The sequence below is a fragment of the Temnothorax nylanderi genome, unplaced genomic scaffold, assembly GCF_030848795.1.
Source record: "Temnothorax nylanderi isolate EJ_2023f unplaced genomic scaffold, tnyl_v1.0 TNYL_tig0003_pilon, whole genome shotgun sequence".
In the NCBI taxonomy this organism is placed as follows: Eukaryota; Metazoa; Arthropoda; class Insecta; order Hymenoptera; family Formicidae; genus Temnothorax; species Temnothorax nylanderi.
Window position 1 is genome coordinate 1,586,698 of NW_027249065.1, and position 20,342 is coordinate 1,607,039.

A 20,342-nucleotide genomic window follows, 5' to 3' on the forward strand; every position below is an offset into this window, starting at 1 on the left:
TCTACAATGAGGATATAGAAGTCACTTGTCACACAACTTTTAAAATTTCAATATATATACTTTCTTTTGACAACACAAAGTTTCAAATTACGATTCCGAATTGAGAAAGGTCTATCTCTAAAATTTAATCCGTGAGAAACTTTTTATTTTCCGCTCTGTTTACAGTTCGAAAACTGTTAATGTCGCAGTTTACAGCCTCGACATTCGCGACGTTTCGTAAATTAACGGAATCTCAAACAAAAAAATTAAAAAAACAGTTTGTACCACACGATACGACGCGATTCATAAAGTCGAATTAAAAATTACATAAAACAAAAGGACTATTCGAATTTGGATATTCAATATCGTACGCAATCCCGTAAAGAACACGTGCCAATTATTATTAAACAACCGGTACATCACACATCTCTTTGTTACTCGATCCGACATGTGTCGTTCAGAAGTTTCAATACAAAAGTAATAGACGAGCTAGATTTATATAGATTCGAATAGATCAATTTCGCGAAATAAGACATTCGTTTTGGCGAACGACCGTATCACTTCGATAACGAGTCGTCGCGCGATCCGATCATCGTCGAGTTTTCGTAAGGAATAATCACGATTGAGACGTACCTATCGTATCGCGCTCGCACCTTGTCGCTTTCACGTTTCGAAGGATAATGCGTCGTCACGCGGCACTCCATCTACCTGTCTGCCCGCGCGCCCGACCGCCGCAACCTCGGTCGCGCCGCGCGAAACATCAAGGTAACCGCGTAATGTAAATAATAGGCCGCGCACCGCGCCGAGCGTCTCGCACCAGCCAAATCGTTACGAGATATCTGATGTGTGATAAATTAATAATAATAAACGTATCGAATACTCGGTGCCCCGCGAATTTAATTTTTCAGCTATGTACCACGCTCCCCGTACCGCGGATTCGCCAGAATTATTAATTTCGCTTCAAAATAGATTTGAAAGTCTAATGGAAATGCGATTACTCGAATCTCGAATCGATAAACGTAATACAATTCGATGTAGCAGCATGCAGCGGTGCCGTATTCATGTTTTAGCCTTCTCTCTTTTTCATAACGTCGTCGTGGCGCATCGATTTTGATTATGTTGTTATTACAGAGATAAAAACGACAGATAGTCTCTTAACTCTCCTCCGTCCAATGCTCACGGTGATTCAGACTCGGGCTTCTTTACCGTGCAATTTACCGCCGGCGGTCAATTTAATGCTTGGCTGCTTGCGGCGTAAAGAAAAGATCCCCGATCCGGTCACATAATAAACATTATGTTACGAATTGTAAGAAAACGTGGCACGATAATATCAATAATGTCTCGCATTCAAGAGAATGTATTGTTCTAGATGGAAATTGCCCTGTAATTTCGTCAAATGCGTGGGTATCGTATTAGTACGGCTCGCGGAGTATAGCAACGACAGTATCTGCCGCGAAACGGAAACAAGCGTTTCATGCTCTGGATGCGCATCCTCCCCCTGTCAGTCCCGACGTAAAACGTCAAATTATTCGAAAACCGCGAAATAAGCCGCGAACATCGATAATAATAACAGCGAGCGCAATGTTGCCAATGAAAATTTGATTGGTAATCAAAAGCAGAGATTATCATTAATCGATGCCCGAATAAATCACTTATGTTCATTTCTATCAATGCAGATTAACTTTAATCTCGATTTAACTTTACTTTTTATCTTTATCTAATTCTTAAAACCAGAAAAGATGAAAATGTAAGTTAAATCGAGATTAAAGTTAATCTTGATAGAAATGGGCAGTAATAGAATTAAGATCGCCTTTTTGGCGCGCACGCGACTCCAACGAGACACTTGATTAGAAAATTACTTTCATATACGAACGAAATTTATAAACTGCAACGGATCAAAAGTGTATTATATATTCGCTTTCAACTGTGCACGTGTATCGATTATTTTGTGGGATTTTCTTTTCGATATTCCGAAAATATTAAATTGCAGAACTGCGGCCGGCATTGTAACGCATAATTATTCGGCGCCAGCTATGCACCTGTACACACACACATATACACACGCGCGCGCGCACGCGCGAGCGTAAATGTACACACGTATACATTCCCTATGTAAGCCCTCTCGCTATTATTACGTACAAAACCGATACTCAATTATCGACAGGCGATGGTCGCGCGCAGAGTATCGCGCAGAAAGTGAGTAATCGCCAACTCCCCGGAGTGCAATTTAATTTCGACTGCAGATCCATTGGTCCGTGAAACTTGTTACTCCGATGGAAACGCAACGCACGACACCGACGTGCCGATAAAAGTCGACGGTTTCGCAGGAAACGGATGGAAGGAAAACTTGAACGACATTGGCGTGTTGCTGATGCTATGAGAGTGCACTCAGATAAGAGATTTTGCTTAAAGAAAACTGCTCTTTTTTTTCCTGACTTCAAACCCATTAAAATATCCAAACGCGGAAAAGCGCGAAAAATATTATAAATCTAATATTAATTAATGTGTAATGCATCTCCTCTCATAAAAATATATTTATTTTCCACTGTAATTAATCTGTAAAATAATCTTTCCGATTTATTATTTTTATATATACTCGATTAAAATACGAAACTAGAATATACCCTCGGGCAAGTTAGAAGACCGATAATACATTTGAGTTCAATATAAAACTGCTTCTTTATCGAATTAATCATTCTTGTTATTCCTGCCGAAGCGCGTGCGGTTGCATCGTCGGTGCATACCTAAAGACGAGCCTGACGGAAGAGACTCGCATGCCAATCCAAAGAGGGAAGGAGAAAAGAGAGAGGAAAGAAATTCCCAAGGGTTGAGTCATCTCTCGTCTCGCTCTCGCTCTCTCGCGGGCGTTTCGTATACGGATGATTTACACGGGCCAATAATTTATATCCGCGCGACGCACGAAGGACGACATCGAGTTATGCAAATTGCACGCGCTACGAATGAGGAATTTATCGGCGGCACGATATCGAGCGAATAAACGTCGAATTTGCGAATGAATAATGGACGCGGCCATCGTGACAAAAAATAAAGCGAGAGAAATCGCTTCCGGATTAGGGAGAATCGAGAATGTACCCGCGATAGAGACCTCCGTCTCTTACAAAAATCTTACGATTTGCCCCTCAACTCTGTATAAAGCTTGTATAAATCTAACATTTCTATATTACACGCAATAAAATTATTTTGGAAATTATAATGTGTGTTCATTTCCTTTAATTCAATTTTCTTTTAATCATTAAACGTCTTCATGACCCACTAACTAGATGAAAGCTCTCCGGAGTACTTCACGGAGACTTTGAAGCCAGCCGACGATACGACAATTATGCCGGACACGCGAGAGGAAGCCGGCGGGCAACGAGCCCGCGGGAAAAACGAGAAAGAAACTCGACCGCGGCGAGAAATTTGCAAGTCGCACCCGCTCGTTACGCTAAAGGGCGATTTTAATGCACCTCTTACCAGTCTGATAAGTTACGCGGCGCAGTGTCTATCCCTCCTAGCGTATTAAGGGATTACCACGTAACTCCCAGCTTTCGCAACGGAACTTTCGCTCTGCCTACGCAGCAATTTCTTGTCGTGGATATACAGGAAAAAAGTTGCTCTTATCCCCGAGACAGCATTTGAAAACTATCAAAGATCTTGCTAAAGCGAAAAAATGTACATAAATTCACGCGAATAATATTATTAGGTATAACAGAACCAGCCCGACTGTACAAGGCTTATTTCTATCTACTTGTCAAAGATCACCGCCGAGAGGGAAAGAAGAACTCTCGAGTTAAATTTGATTAAACTAGACTCCCCTTCAAATCAACCGAAAAAATGCGGTAGAAATATATTTCGTCGATTCTTTTGATTTTGAAGTGAAATTCGCCAAAAGTCGTTCTCTAACTTTTTAGATTAAATGATCGTAACCGCTCTAGACAAGTTAATTTCGTTCGCTCAACCTTACTGCCAACCCTAAATCTTTCGGCCCACTTCGGCGAGGGGGACAACTACACGGGCGGAAATTACAAGCGGCGAGCGGGACGCGATTTCCTCGCGATTGTTGAAAACTACAACGGCAGCTGGCGCGAGGGACGACAGAACAACCTGGAGTCCCGGTAATTTGGCAATTCATCCGCGACGACAAAAACTTCTCGCAATCCGACACTCGGGGGTAACTACCGGCGTACCTTACGTACGGCGAAGGTAATGCCGGTAATTATGCCAGGCACGCGAGAAGGAGCGAGAACCCGTTACCGCGCGGCCAGGCCGATGGCACTGCACTTGCGATGGAATTGCACTTGCCGTCTTCCAGCCTTCTCCCTTTCGCCTCCCCGCGCCCGCGTTTTCGCGAGGAACCCTCCTCACTAAGGCTCTCTCGCGCTGTCTAAACCAGCTATAACAATCTCTATACCTCTATCCGATGGGCACGGAAGCGAAACTCGCGTTCCGCAATTTTTTACGGTACTGTGTTGGAAGCGCAATTCTATCCCGTATCTATGTAGTAATCATGCAGCAAAGCTGTAATTATTTAACGTTGCTTTTTTACTCGTATTTCGAAATAGAAGGAAACTCAGGCGATTTATCTAAAATGTATCGGAAACTTTAAAGATAAATCTCAGGAAGTGGAGATATGTGAGTTTTGCTCATATCTCTTTCGCTCATATCGTCTCTTTTATCTTGTTTTTGTATTTAAAAAAAAGACAAGATTTTGTATAATATAGATGTGTCTACATAGTAAAAAGTTATCTATTCATCCACTTTTACGGCAGTAATAGCTTGAGAACATAAAAAAGAAAACTTCGTAATTATATCGAAACCAGTTGCCCGCATCAAATGCGTAGCTTCGATAAAAGTCTTAAATTAACTGAATCGACGTCGAATTGACCTCATTAACAACGCCCGACCTAAATCCTCGGCGTGCACGTTTAAGCGGCAACCGATTAAGGATACGGCACGTCATTGTTTTACACGCCTCGTTCCCGCGAGTCTCTCTCCGTCTCGTGAATATAATTTATCGCACAAATGTCGTCGATCGACGTGTGCGCAACGCACATATTCCACGATTGACGTTTCCACATTCTCGATAACTGGCTCAAACGCGCCGATGGTTAAGCTCTTATCGATCCGACGCTTAGGTCGAGTAACACTATGACAGTTGGGCGGGAAAAACTGTTCAGCCGTATGTTACAATCGCGCGAGTGTCGTAAAGTCCCTTAAAAAATGCATCCCCAACCCTCGTTCCGTACGAACAACTCTATCACGCGTAAGGGCGATTATTAATTCAATGTCACTGGATAGGTAACTGTTATGCCCATCTAGGTCACGGCTTTTCGCACCGTCCGAAGTGCGATAAATCGCTGTATTAGGTCCACCAAGATTTCGCTGTTGCGCTGCAGCCTCGCGGAAGATAAACCGTCTATCAAGTAATAATTAATACCCAAACGCTTTCGGAAGAGGCTTGGAAATTGGCGTGCAGCCAAAAGCGGAAGTTCGTTTTCATATAAGATTCAACAAATTCGACCGAATCGAATTTCTTCCACAAATTCATTAAATCGACGAACTGATACTCGCAAATCGATTCTTTTGAAACTTGTATACTCGGTTCAAATTTCGTTAACGTGAGATTTCCCCAAAATTCACGAATTTACAACTCTCAGTCAACAATAATCCTTTCACGTGTCCGATGTAAATAAGCGTTATTATTAAAAGTGCTAGACGTAGAAACGATACGAGTGACTCCATGCCGGAGACAAAAACATCCCGAAGTAAATGGAAGGTGGTCATGGAAGAATGTGATATTCAGAGCTAGCCAACCAGAGCGATCGTCGTCGTCGTCATTGTCGTCGTTGGAGTAGGCAAGCGCAATTAGCAGTCACATTTACGATGCCTACTGGCGCAACTCCCGTATTTTCCCACGGGCAGAGCCGTGAGAATAATTCATGGGCTTCTGCTCCTGCACCGAACCCGCGGCTGCCGCGGACGAGAGGGACGAGGGACGAAGAGGAGCGGGCAAGGGAGACAAGGAGGAAGGGAGAGATTTCAGAGGCAGAACTGTACCGGCTACTCGGTACAGGCCGGGCATCGTCATAAATTCATGCTGAAAGTGGAAAAATCCGTGGGGGAGAGGGAGGAGGCGGCGGTGCTTCTCTGTACGAGTCTGGCTCGTTAAACAAATGGGGATGTACAGCGGCTTCTCTTTTTAGCGGTTACTCCCTTTTTGAAAGAATTAATAATATTGCGTTTTCGACCGCCACCTTGGTCCGCTCTTTCGTGTCGTGTGTTTGCCTCTAATTTTTGTGATTCTCGAGTTCTTAATGTGAGATACCGGACACAAACCATCGTCAGAGGAAACTCTAAATTTACCGGAATTAATTAAAATCGTCAAAAGTTTATCTTCCTTTTCCCTGTTAAATGACTTTGTCTGGTGACTCGACTGACATTTCGTGAAGCCCTAACCGGTTACACGCGAACGCCCACGTGGAACGCCCTACAGACGAAAGTATCAATCACGGGCGAAAACGAAGTGTCGGAGCGACGTCAATCTAGACGGGGGGGGGGGGGGTAGAGGAATTGACACTGTCACAACGTTACGACTGCTGGGGTTCGATGTTATCGGATCCCGTAATCGCCATTAAACCATATCCATAAATTAGCATACGATCCCGTCGACCCCTAACTCGTTTGGCTGATCCTCTCTCTCGGTAGCGGTAGACTACTGAAATCCCGTTATATACTCGAATGTCGAATCCAGAGAACAATGCGCGCGGCGCGTCGGGAATTATCCCTCCTGCGCCGAGGATTCGTCGGCGATCAAAGGATTAGAATCCTGCGGGATGCGACTATTTTCAGCCTAATGCTGACGTCACGACGATACATCGCGCCCGGGGAAAGCGACACGACGACCGGCCGCGGCGCGGCGGCGTGAATCATCGCGTCGTCGGACACGCCGAGAGAGCGTGTCAGAGGACGACCCCCTCCCCCTCTCTCTCTCCCCTCGTTTCCGCACTCGTGGAAATTTCGCGTAGACCGCCGTGCCCTGGCGCCGCGCACGTGCGCCGCGCGCGAATGGCGCCATAAATTCACGTGTCGTTTTGAAACGTTTACCCTTCCGCCGCCGCTGAATCGCATTTACGACCGTAATTACTTATCCCGGATAATTTAGTCGACAGCTGTATTTATATTGATATCACATATACACACGCACACGTAGCTCCGTAATCCGCGGCTCTCTGCAATTTGCAATTTTCTAATATTGTTGCTACCCGTTGTACCGTGTTTCGAGGAAATTAACGCGACCGCCGCGCGTTTCCGCGTTTTTAATTTAACGCTCCGCGGCTGAATCTAAACTGGAGGAGCAGTTTAAAACAAAAGACATCACTCTATACGAAACAATCAATTTCACGATCCAAGCGAGAGCAAAAATGATAATTCGATTGTATGAAAGCAGCACCATCGGTGTTTATCTATCGTTAATTTGACGAAAGACTCGCACAAATTAATCCGAGAGAAAGAGAGAAAGAGAGAAAGAGAGAAAGAGAGAGAGTCGCTCATCTTTTATTTTTATCTCTTCGCTTCTTCCCGCTTCGAAGAAGCAATCCAAGTTCGCGTGTCTTGCCGCCGATGCTATCGCGAACGAGCACGTACAAGACGCTTTCCACGGTGCGGCAGAAGCGAGGAAGGTGCGCAGCATTCCCATTGTCGGAGAGCGCAGTCCGGAGGGGGGCTGGGGCTGGGGCACTCCGCGTAAAGACGCGTTCTTTACCACCGTAATTCCGTTTCTCACGGCGCGCAAACAGCCGTGGCTGCTTTTCGCGCGGCTGCAGTTTTTTTTGCCGTTGGCGTTTAGGAAAATATTTACGATCTCGCGTGAGGCGATTGTCATAATCGTATCGTTCAAGTGCGAATAACGGTTCTCTCGTTTGTTTACTCACTACGCGATGAAAAAAATCTATTAAGTAAACAAAACGACGTATCACGCTCCTCGTTGCTTTATCTCTCTGCCACTTACGGTTGATTAAAATCAATAAACAGCGACGAATTCGCGAGTTTTTACGAAAAAATAATTTACTAAATGTAAGCCGAAACTGTTTATAACACAATTCTTTGAGATTAATATTCAAAGGGGGTTGATACTGATTGCGTTGCGTGTCACAGAACGTGTACAAAAATCATGCAATAAATATAATCATACGTATAGAACCGAGCTACTTTCTTCGTATGACAAGACTGCCTGGGAATGTCCACATGGGCTACGCTTTAATAAATTTTCTATTAACAAGCACCATTGAACGCACATAGGAGACAGTAAAGCGACTTGGATCGATACACGGATATAAAAGTTTCATCGAACCATTGAAATGTTTAATCGCATTCTTCAGTCTGAAATTCCGAGTTATTCGGACTAATAATTAAGCGAACAACGGGCGGTACATTTAACCGTATCAACACTAATTAATAACCGAGCTAAAGAAACTCGGGTAGTCTCCGCAAACCGCGAGCGACGATAACGGCGCTTTCGTCGTAGTTTTCGCTCCGAGGAATTTCTGCACAGGAAGCGCGTCGGGAAAAAGTTCGCCAGTAAAAGCGGAAAGATCACCGGCAAGTAAGATAAATGCAATCTCTTTTCTTAATTTCTGGATTAACGAAGAGCAACTCGGAGGAGGGACTCCGAGGCTTTTACTTAGAAATCGACAGAAGTCGAACGCGGGTTTCGCGAAAGAGACCACCGCGATCTTCCCTCCCGCGAGATGCTCCCCGAGAATTCTCGCTACGTCTTTCTTTGCTTAATCTCCGTAAAAAAAGGGGGCGATAAAAGAGACTCGAGAGAAAGAGAGAAAGAGAAAGAGCGAGATGAATTCGTTCGCGTTCGTAAGTATTAGAATCTACCGTCGTTAACGAAAATTCGCGCGCGTGACTGTCGTCCACGAGAATCGTGTATCGCAATTCTCGTGAAGTTTCGATTAACGGGAAATCAAGACCGCTTATCTCACGAAGGCGTGACATAATATCGCTGTCGAAGATCGGACGCGCCGGAGGTGAACGAAGAATGGTAAATCGATTCTATACGAGATAGCCTTGCGTATCGGTGAGAAGATTGACTTATTGATCGAGCATGAGTCTCTCGTCGAGCCGGGGAAGGAAACTCGACATTGGATACAGCCCGACGATCTTGCGTCTCGCAACATCTGATCTCGTGTTTGTCCGCGGAAAGGTGTTCAGGTGTTGGTCAATCAGTCTTCAGACCGAGCCGCTGATGTTCCGTGAGCATTACGTTTCACAATATATATATTTTTTATCGGGAAATTGATTTATCCAATATTTCGTACTACGTACGTGGGAGACAAAGGAACTTTATCGTACGTTTTAGTTATAACTTCGCGATAATTATTTAAATATAATGATTTGACTTTTCATGGAGGACTTACCTTCAGGATGTTTTCTACATCTGGAGTATCGATCAATGATCTCGAGTTAGACCCCTGAAAAAAGAAGATTAAAAAGATATTAGTTACGATCATCTTCATCGAGATATAAACATTGATATAAATATTAATTTAAAGAAAAATAACGAAGATCTCTTTCTGGTAGAATAAAATAGTGAACAGTAAAAAGACTATGTGAAGAAAAATTACGCTATTCGAATTTAGACTATTTTTCAACGCACAGTTAAACAGGATTCATTTTCTCGAGATTGAACTGATCTCTTCTCGTATGCGTGAGGACCAAAATTCCAAATGTCTCGTCGCGGGACTGGTTTATACAGACGAATGCGCCCTCCTCGCGGAATTCCTCCGCGATTTATCACGAGCCTCCTCAAGCGATCATTAATCAACATCGCCGAGAAGGGGAGGCATTGAAAAGAATGTGTAAGTAGAAGTGAGACGAACGGGAAGGACACGTCCTAAAGGGTGGTATTACGAATAACGACGAGTAGTCATTCCCGGAAAGAAAACGCGGGAACAATGGAGAATGCGTGAGAATAGCTGAAGCGCCGGATGACGGGGGAATGGGGGGGAGAGGGTGACATGGATGCGAGGGAAGGGTTGAGAATGTCTACTAACTTTTAGCCGGAGGACATCGCGTCGTGGGGGACGGGGCGAAAAACGGAGGCAGGCGAGACTGGATAATCACGGAAAAGGAATGAGCGAAAAATGGGAAAGTCGGAGAGAGACGAGAAGCGAGAAAAGGTAGGCAGAGATATATTTGTATTATCACGCTTGCGAGGCGCGATAAATAGAGAATATACAGTAATGTTTAAAATTATTACGGATTTAAAAGAACCTTATTCAAACCTGCTTACAAGTTATTCAATAGAATGTGTAATTTACTTTTGCGCTGCGTCAACAGTTATTCAAACTTTTTCCAACAAAAATACGCAAAACAAACTACTTTTTAAACATGCATATATGTATTTATGAGAGAACAAAAAAGAATGTGAGTGAATCGAAATAAGAAGTGAAAAATGAAAAAAATGGAGAGAAAGAGTGACGCAAGAGAAACTCAAGATACATTGTTTTCATTAACGGCGATACTTAGGTTACGAATTTATCCCCGGTTGACAACCACTACGACCACATCCTTCTTTTCCCCTTTTACCTTTCCTTACGCGTAATTCCAAACTAATTTCGCGGATGAGGACGAATGGCCAACGACTCGGCAGCGAACGATCCGCCACCCATTGTCAAAGAGGGAAAAAATGCCAGAACAGTGGAGGGAGCGGCGAAGGGACAGACGGGGATCAATTTTCCGGGCGAAGACGAAGAAGAGAGGAGAAACGGGATGCGCCTCACCCCCTCCCAATCGGTTCTAATTGTATAAGTACACCCGGGGAAAGAGAGGTACTCCAAAGATGGGCAACGTGTGTTCTGGAGAAAAGGGAGGGGGATGAAGGAGACACGAAGAAGGAGACACGATCGATAGTCAATCTCAATGAAATTTGCACCTCGAGGAGCTAGACGTGATAGCACCCGCCGAAACTCCGACCCCCTTGCCCCTTTATCCCTCCCCTACGATCTGGACCATCCCTGCCCAGCTTTAGATTTCCATTGAAAAGCAATTCGTTCTCTGTCAACGAGAGCCTGTCGAGCCAACTGGTTTCGTTTGATACCCGCCGGATGATTCCGGGATAGAAATTCAAAGTCGGCGTGAAGGAGGGGAGAGAATGGAGATAATAATAACCTCTTTATTATGGCTCCTTGGTGATTAATGCCATGGCTGCTTGATCTTCCTCCCGCGATTCGCGATCGAGGGGAGGGCACGTCGTGATTCGCTCGTTTAAACGCGGAAACGAATAGCGCTCGAGACGTCGAGGAGTGATCGATAATATAATTGAAGACATTGATGTAGTATATATACATATTATATAACCGAACAATTGGGATATCGTTAATTTTTTTTTAATACGCGTAGCTTTCATATATTTAAAATTCTTATAATTATTATTTTTAATTAATTAATTTTAATTAATATACAATTATTTTTATTTATTATAACAATTATTTATTGTACCAATCACGGATTCTCCACGAACTGCTAACACACTTGACATATATTGAATCGTTGGTCAATTAAAATTTAAAAATTTTGCAGAGAACGATACTGAAAAATCGAGATTCTCAATATTAACATCGCGTTATTATAACATACTCTAAAGAGTAATTAGAAGTACATAGGAAAGATTATCGGCAAGCATAATGATTTCCAGCAACTTGTTAATTTCGACAGTGTCTCGTTTAGTAACGCGCGACAATAGCGTCGGCCGCCGCGGAAACTTCGCTCTTAATCTTCTTACGTGACAAATAATCGCAACTCTTGGCGAGACGTGCTATTAAAGTAGTTCGAGACTTTGTGAGTTTGGCATCGCTGCGACGTCACCGCCGCGACTAGCGCACTTATCGAGGGCCCGCTAATATCGTGTGAATTTGATAATGCGTTAAACAAAAAATCGATACATTATACAGAACAATGCTTTAACTCGCGAGTTTTAATGTTGATAAAAAGTGCTTTCTTCATTACAATAATCAATTACTCTTAATAAATAACGTATCCGCGAAAGCCTTCGCAAATTCTTTATCACGTACGTGACACGAGAAGCTGATATCAGAATAAAGAATTTAAAAATAGCACGAAAGATTCAAAACTGCCTACTCAGGGTAGCATTCACGGCGCGGCGCTTGTGTTCCTTCAGCGTCGAACGCATCAATTACAGAAATTGCTGGACGATTATTTATTTCTCAATACCACCGGAACGCTTTCAAGCTTCAAATTAATCTTCTCGCTCCTCGACGTGCATGCGAGATATTCCAGGAATTATGTACAAGCATTCTTCATTCACATGTTCGCGGGTCGGTACTTGCGATCATTTTTCATACTTGTCGGTCTAGAATTCACTCTTTCGCGGTGGAGTTAACAAAGACAGCGAAAGAATCGATAAAGAGAAAAACTTTAAATATGCTATCGTTTTATAATTGAAAAAATAATTGTAATTCACGTTTAAAAAATATATATAACAGTCTTTTTTATTTCCTCACTATACATCTTTATCCGATCTTAATCTTTTCATATCCTTACCTTATATATTTTATACCTTAATCTTTTAATCGTTTTCTCTTTTCGTTATTTCTAATCTTTTTATATTTGTGACAGATTCTCACAGAACATAACTCCGGCCAATAACGGTAAAAATACGAAGCCTTTTTTATCGTATTTTCTTGACGTTGACTGTTATATCAAAGCCTCTCGATCGCTATCGCCGTTCTTTCGTCCCCACGGTATCTATGTTACAGGAAACACGCGACTTCCGGGACACCCCACGTTCAAACAATCTCCACTCGAAGCAAAAACGATCAAACCTCCGTTACCTCCGAAAAGCTATTATCGTCCACTCTCGGGGAAACGGACGGCCATCGCGCATGCAAACCGTATCCAAAACGATTCGAGTCACCCGACCGACGATCGACACGCGCGAAGGATAAAGAGGTGCAAAAGATCGATTACTCACGTTAACTTCGATGAGCTTCAGTCGGCCGGCGAATTGAGTGCGGCTCGCGAGGCTGCCGCCGCTGCCGCCGAGATTGCCGACACTTCCGCCGGAATTGCCGATCGGCAGCGTGCCGTTGTTCCCCACGGAGGAGGGCTGGGTCGGCGGCGGCGGGCCCTTAGCTGGAAGCAAACCGTGGTTGCGATGATCGTTGCTGCCGCCGCCGTGCTTGACTGGTTGGCCGGGGTAGCCACCCCGACCGTTGTAAGGCGGCTTGCCGTCAGCGGGTTTGACGAAGCCGCCTCGTTTCTGATGGCTCGCGCTCGACGAGGAAGACGCGGCGCTCGTGCCCCGTAGCCCACCGGGCTTCTTGAACTCCTGTCCCGAGGACGGGGAACAGCTCCTGCCGGAGCTATCCGTGCCTGATTTGTGGGCGGAGGGCGTTGGCGAGGGCGCCGGACTCGGCGGGATGCCATCGATGCCGATCAAGCGCTTAGGCTGGTCGAGTAGATGCTTCACTAGCGAATAGTTGCCCAGCTTGGACTGGATTTGTGGATCAGGATTCACCTAAACAAAAAAGAGTAGACAAATATTACTTGACGAGGTTTATTACGTCCTACGTCGCAAATCCAGCACTCGACTTCAACTCGAAAGTTTAGATTAAGATTATTTTGAAGTATACCATTACGTAATAATGATAACTATTGTCTATCACTTGACATTGAACGCTTCAAACTAAAAGATATAATAATCAGCCCGTTACTTAAGAAAGATTAATATGAATATTAAAGAGCTAGATAACGCATTTTCGTATAATCTAGATTTGTCAACTGAAAATTCGCTGTTAATAATTGCAAACGACGACACAGCTGCGCGTTGAGTGTCTCGCTAGTATCTCAAGATAAAATACTAGCGAAATACCCGGCGATAAGATCCCTCAACGAGTCACCAATTAGCGTATTTTTAATTAGAAGACCACGGGGGGAAGTTCTCAATTAACTTAACGAATTCCACATAAAGCTGCTAATTGCTGCTTAAGCTTTCGCCGGGAGAAATTCATTTCGCCGCCCGGGAAATCGCGGTGACAAGTTACATCTCAGATGGTACGCGTCTAAATGGAACACGACGGTCGTCGAGGGGTAATGTAAGGGTGACGACGTACATAACGAATCAATCATGTCACGGTGGCGCTCACCGTAAGCAGCGCCTCGCTCCAGTCATTTATCAAACAAAGATCGGCGAGACGGGGACGCAGCGAGATGCAACGATCGAAGCCGCAGTCGCCGATACCGTCGGCGAACACACATCGTTTATAACACACCGTGTACGCGTATATACGCGACGTTATAAACGTACATATAAATATATACGTTTGTGTGTGTATACGTGTACATTGCATATACATACATTCTCAGTCGCGCACTGATTGCACGGGCAATTAGCAAAAATTAATGCGCCGAGGAGCAGGCGGCTGCCGAGTTTACGACACACCAGTGTTCGACTGGTAATTTAGCGTGTAGCGCTAATATGAATCGCGTTTGTTGTACGTGCGCAATAATACAACCGCTGTTCTCGCCGTGTTCCGCGCTTGGCGCACAACCGCGCGTTTCGTCTTTGTCCGTTAAGGACAATGAGATCGAATCGCGGTTTAATAAGGAGGTCGGCGAATGCCGGGGTTGGCGCGCAAAGAGGGAGAAACTTAACGTGATTAATGAGCGCCGCTATAAATCACGTCCGCTTGTTAGCGCCGGAAGACTTTTTCGCGCCGATCGTCCTTGTAATGAAGGCGCTCGGCGCGGCGGCTCTCGACGCGATGCGCTCGAGCAGGAATTTCGGAAAGGAGCAGCCCGGCGCGCGTACTTACGCGAGAATAATGGCGTCGACGATGACAGGGGACAATGGGATCGTTGAAAGACCGATTGTTAATCCAACCAATCTTATAGCGGCGAGCAGATTACCGCCGTTAAGTAAATATGAGTATAATCATCAAAAACCAGACAATAAAGTAATTAAGATAAACAAAGAAGCGCGAATATCTAATATAAGAAATATTCTCCTTATACAATTTAAGTAATAAAAATTGCCACAAAAATAGGTATGTCTTCAAGCATTGATCTTTTTTCCCGAATCATCCTACAGTAGAGTCTCCATCCCAAAGGCGCGACAGAACATTGACCTGTCTCGCTAATTAAGCCCCGAGGTGCCACTTCTCCCACGAAGTTTGCGGTAGCGTAAAACGCAAGAGGGAAAAAGAGAGAGAGAGAGAAAAAGATGTAGCGTAGGTGACCAGGTCAGGGACTTTTCATCCGCCCTGACCTCGCTCAATCTCGTCTCCGCCTCCAGCCAGTCAGTCAACCACCCCCGCCAACCTCCGCCGTCGTCGAGTGGTACGCTCCACGTGTGCCACCCAGCGGCCGTACTCCGTGCGTATATGTACTAAACAACACGTACGACTCGTAAAGCGCGCACACGGGGCGGCGCGGCGTCCCGGTATCGGCGACAACGTCGTAAAACGCCCGTAATTATAGCGCGCCGTATAACGTAAACGCCATATTGCGAAAGATGATACCGGCCGGCGATGAAAATTGCTCACAACCGTGCGCGCTCGGGGAAATCGATAAACCCTCTGGCTCTGCTTGCCGACGAGAGACCACTAAGCTCAAGCACGTGGAGTAAATGACTCTTACTGGGGATGGAATTCCACAAGAATCTTCTTTACAATAGATTAACAGATTACATAACCGATGGGAATTAATGGGAAAATTGAAATTGGGAATTACGACGCAATGACGAGCTTTCGTAGCGAAAACCTTATTTAGGAATTCGAAAATATCGGCCTGTCTGAAGTTTCTCAGAGAATCTCCAACGCCGCGCTTATTTCAACGATTTTTTTTTACAAACGTCTCGTATGTATTCATGGATACATAAATCCGTCCATGAATGTTTTAAACAAAGAAATATAAAATCAGAAACGGCCAAGAAGATGGCTGTTGCGCGAGGTAATCGGTTCTCTCCTCACGTACAAACGTTGGTACGAGCGATCTCTCTCTCTCTCCCTCTCTCTCTCTCTCTCTCCCGGCCGCCTGCATTCTCTGTATCGCGAGTGCCAGGCAAATATCGACGTCACGGTACCTGCACGCGAAAATACCCGGCCGTCACACGCGCGGTCGTGCGGTATTTATGAGTCTGTGCAAACTCGCGACTCGACGCGAATGTATGAAAGCGATTCTCGCGCGAGCGTCGCGGGCTCCGATCGAGAGCGGATGTCCGATCGAGCTTTGATCCACTTAACTGACACATCGCGCCCCCATCGAACGCACATTCGTTGCGTGCGACATGTTCCAGCGCGTGAAAATTGCGCTTCGCGGCCGCCGTTTCATCGCAACGTTATGAAAGGTTGTTTTCTCTTTTTTTTTTCTATCTCTTTGTACGTTTGTGTTTCACCTACGCGTTTCGATTTAGCAGCGAAAAAAAAAATAATATCCAAAACCTTGATTATTAAATGATTACACAGTAAAAAATTTTGTGTCAATGGAAGTCCACTCTCAATTTTGTGTTAAAATAACTCATTCATCGTGTTATTTTTGACATTTAGAAATGTTATATCGACATTTATAACATTTCTAAATGTCAAAAATAACACGATGAATGAGTTATTTTAACACAAAATTGAGAGTGGACTTCCATTGACACAAAATTTTTTACTGTGTAATAACGCAATAAAATTATTAGCTAGATTATTAATTGCAATCTCACAATCTCGTAAAATTTAGCTAAAGATTTTTTTAATAGAGTTATACATATGTACGTGAAATATGAAAATCGACTACGTTTACGATTTATTGATAGCTACAATCGGAATGCATGAGTATCATTTGAATACGATTTAGACACAAAGCAGCCGACTATGTCTGCAAGTACCGCTAAAGATCCATTGCAACACAATATGCTTTGTTGCGCCATAAATGAGCGTAGCTCCTCGCAGAGAGAAACTCGAAAAAAAAAAACCTGGACACGTTCGCATTCGAGTTAAGCTTCTTATTCCCGAAGAAATTCGACAAAGCCTCAGCTATTCGCCAGCGCCGCATAATCATGGAAGGTATTACACAGAATTCTCATCAAACAAAAAATACTTGATGCAGGAAGCTTTTATATGCGAATACTCAAGGATATTTGGTAGTTTAAAACACCTTTTTTTTTTTATTTAACTTAGCCAACTTTATCTCTATTTCATTTTGTATTCATTATTCTATTTACTTTATAATTCGTTAATTATTTTAATTTTACTCCAGATGCTCCTGTGTAATTATTAATATCAACATTTCTAATTAGAAAAGAGTCTTTTTGATACAGTCGGATATTTAAAAAGCTCAAAAAGATAAAGCAAAGACAAATACCGAAGATTAAAAACAATTTAATTGAAAAAAAGACCGTAAAACATTTTGAAGACTCGTTCCGTTCTTCTGAACGTTCGTGTTTGTCTTTGATATCATGCGGCAGGAATTCGGCATCGCGAGGGGGGCAAAAACACCGTCGGGGTTGCGACTCGCGGAGGGAATGAAGAAGGATTTAAACGACCTTTCTCGCTTCTCCTATTCCTACTTTCCCTCTTTCACGGCACGCACACATCCGCATAAGTATAATGGCCAGTATACGAAAAAAAGGGGGAGAGAGAAAAAGGGAGGAAGGCCAAAGCGAGGGTCAGCGAACCGTTCGCGGAGGGTGGAATGTCATTTTCTGCGGTTTTTAATGGAAGAGATCGCGTACCGCACAGTGGTTGTAGTCTGCGCCGGCGAAAAATATTAAATAATACAAAACGACCGGGGTCGAAGGAAAACCGAGAATTTACCGGATGACGCGTTGGTGACGAATTAAAAGATTACGGATTAAAGAGTTAGATAAATAAATTATATTAGTGAATCTTTGGATTATAGATAAATAAATTAAGTACCAAATATGATAATTAAATATGATTAATAGTCAACTGTGGAGAAATAATCTTAGAATCAATAACAGTCATGTATCTATCTTTACGCGTCATTTGTCACCCGAAAATTGTCTGACCGTCTTTCGTGAGAACATTTACGGAGGCAATTCACTTTCCCGACGAGTAATTCGTCCGTAACGGCGGTGCCGACGCGAGGCGTGTAAATTCGCCTTGAGCGACGAAAAAGCAGCAATAATTCGACAACGAGGCAGGTGGATGTCTCGTTTGAGATTACGTGAGCCGCGGCACGTACGCGCCTTTCTTCCCCTCCTCTCGGCCTTTCTCTCTCCAGCTCGCCAAGAGAAATATATATATATATATACATATATATTCTCGCTCGACGGCAACGGAGACGGCGACGGCACTTGCCAACTCGTTCGCTGACCCACCAATGCGCTACTGCCGAAGCTCCACCGCGCGCGCCGTCGTCGGTCGTCGGTTCATCCGAGTATCTGACAGCTGCTCTGCGGCGGAGGACCGAAATCTCAATCTCGCCGTCAGTGAGAGCGGTCGTTAACGCATTAGTATGAACGCTGCGCGCACAGATTCAAGATTATGCGCTCGCTTCTTTATACGCCGGTAATACGCCTCGCCGTTCCGCTCGCTTTTAATGCGACTTTCCGCAGAACCGCATACGAAGCGTGACTCACGCATGTCTAGAAGATTGTCGACGATAATAAAAAATATTCGAGAGATATAAAATATTTCCCGTATCTCTAAACTTGTACGTTTGGATCTCGATGCTCATCGCGCGCAAATGCAATTACTTATGCAAATGTTTTATCGTCTCGATTCAATTTGATCGAGTTTACCCCGCGAAATGCAGCAACATTTAGGCGCATTTAAGATTTTATTCGTCATCATAAAATCATCGTTACCAATAATTGAGAGACTATTTCAATCGCGCGATCGATATATGTAATTATATACGATCGAGCATAAACTAGCGTGTGAAAAATTTATGGTAAGTTATTTATTTAATTCTGGAGAGAAGAAGACAACATGGAAGAGTATCGGAGCACATCAACTTCTTTAAATTATGATAATATCATTAAGAAGTTAAATTGTGTTTATAAAAGAATTATCTCTCTTTATCGGCAACTAGCTTCGAAAATCTCTCGGCAAAGAAGAATTCTGTATCTACCACGATGCTATATTTTACGGAGTTTAACGGTAAAATTTATTAACATAAACAGTCGTAATTGGCCGATAGCGTCGCGAACGCGGAGAAACGCGAAGTCTGATGAAAATGGACTCGGTGCAAATTAGCGGGCTGTGCGCGAATTAACGTAAACACGAAACAAATTAATAAAAGCCACCTTGGGCCGTCTCGCGCTCGCGGAGTAAGGTATTAAAATCGCCCCCTCGCGCGTTCCGTTGTTTCGAGCCCGTTCCCTCAAACCCTGTCCTCTCGCGCCGTATTCGCGAGAACGTACAAGCGGCGAGAAAAGGGTGAGGAAAAAAGGTAAAAAAAAAGATTAGTGGATGGAAGTCGACAGACTGGGGGGCGGGACAAAAAATCAAGGGGTAATGAAGAGGACGGCGGGCAGAGAGGGGTGTGCAAAAAAGAAGAGCTTTTGCACGTAAAGGGCTGCCGTCTGCGCGGCGGTGCTCTTTCTCCTTCCCCCTTTCCACCCCTCTGCAAGCTCTTTTCCATTCTAAAATGATACGTGCCTGGCATCGCTTTCCCGCGTTTTGCCCGTCGTCGTCGTCGTCGTCGTCGTCTCGCTCCATGCATGTGAAATTCGCATTAAACGGCCAACGGCAACGGAAACGGCACGACTACGACGACGACTACGACGTCGACTGGCGCCGTAGATTCGCAGATCGTAAGATGATGGTGAGTAATCCACAGAAGTGGAGGCTCTCTTCCTCTATTTTCCTCATTCGGGCTAAATCGCTTGGTATTCGTGCGACTCGACACCGACTCCACTCGTCACCGATCTGTATCCGTAATTTTAATACGAGGCGCGTTGCTGACGTGCCTACCGACGTTTAGTTTTCACGCCACATCGCGTGCGACTGATAAATAAAAAAAATGTTACGTGTTATCGAATATATCGAGACAAGTCCTCTTGACGACCGCTGCCGCCGAAATTAGAAGTTCACCGCGAGTCTATTTTAATAGCCAATTTGACACAGCCAACGACCGACGTCGCGATAAATGTCGAATGAAATACTTCCGAGAGAAGTTCGATATTTATTACTGAATTACGGTGACGACGGGTATAGATATCAAGAGATCAAAAACACCGGATCGCCTCGATGGAACAACAAAATACTATTACAAACAGGCCGACAGGGAAGAAAAAGAAAAAAATTCCGGGGAGGGGGAAAAAGGGGTGCCTGAACAAACGCCTGGGGACTGTGTACTGACGGCCGGCATCGTATTATCTC

The 20,342-nt window shown here is 44.2% G+C and overlaps 1 protein-coding gene across 7 annotated transcripts in view; it reads right to left on the reverse strand.

The window, feature by feature from the left end:
* Lilli (AF4/FMR2 family member lilliputian) overlaps positions 1–20,342 on the reverse strand; it is a 205,543-nt gene that overhangs the window by 65,470 nt on the left and 119,731 nt on the right. For all 7 annotated transcript variants that reach the window (XM_071703782.1, XM_071703811.1, XM_071703792.1 and 4 more), the window contains 2 exons: positions 12,980–13,525; positions 9,405–9,458 (listed from right to left, as the gene is read on the reverse strand). In XM_071703782.1, coding sequence (XP_071559883.1) covers positions 9,405–9,458; positions 12,980–13,525 — 600 coding nt within the window. The remainder of the gene's footprint in view (positions 1–9,404; positions 9,459–12,979; positions 13,526–20,342) is intronic.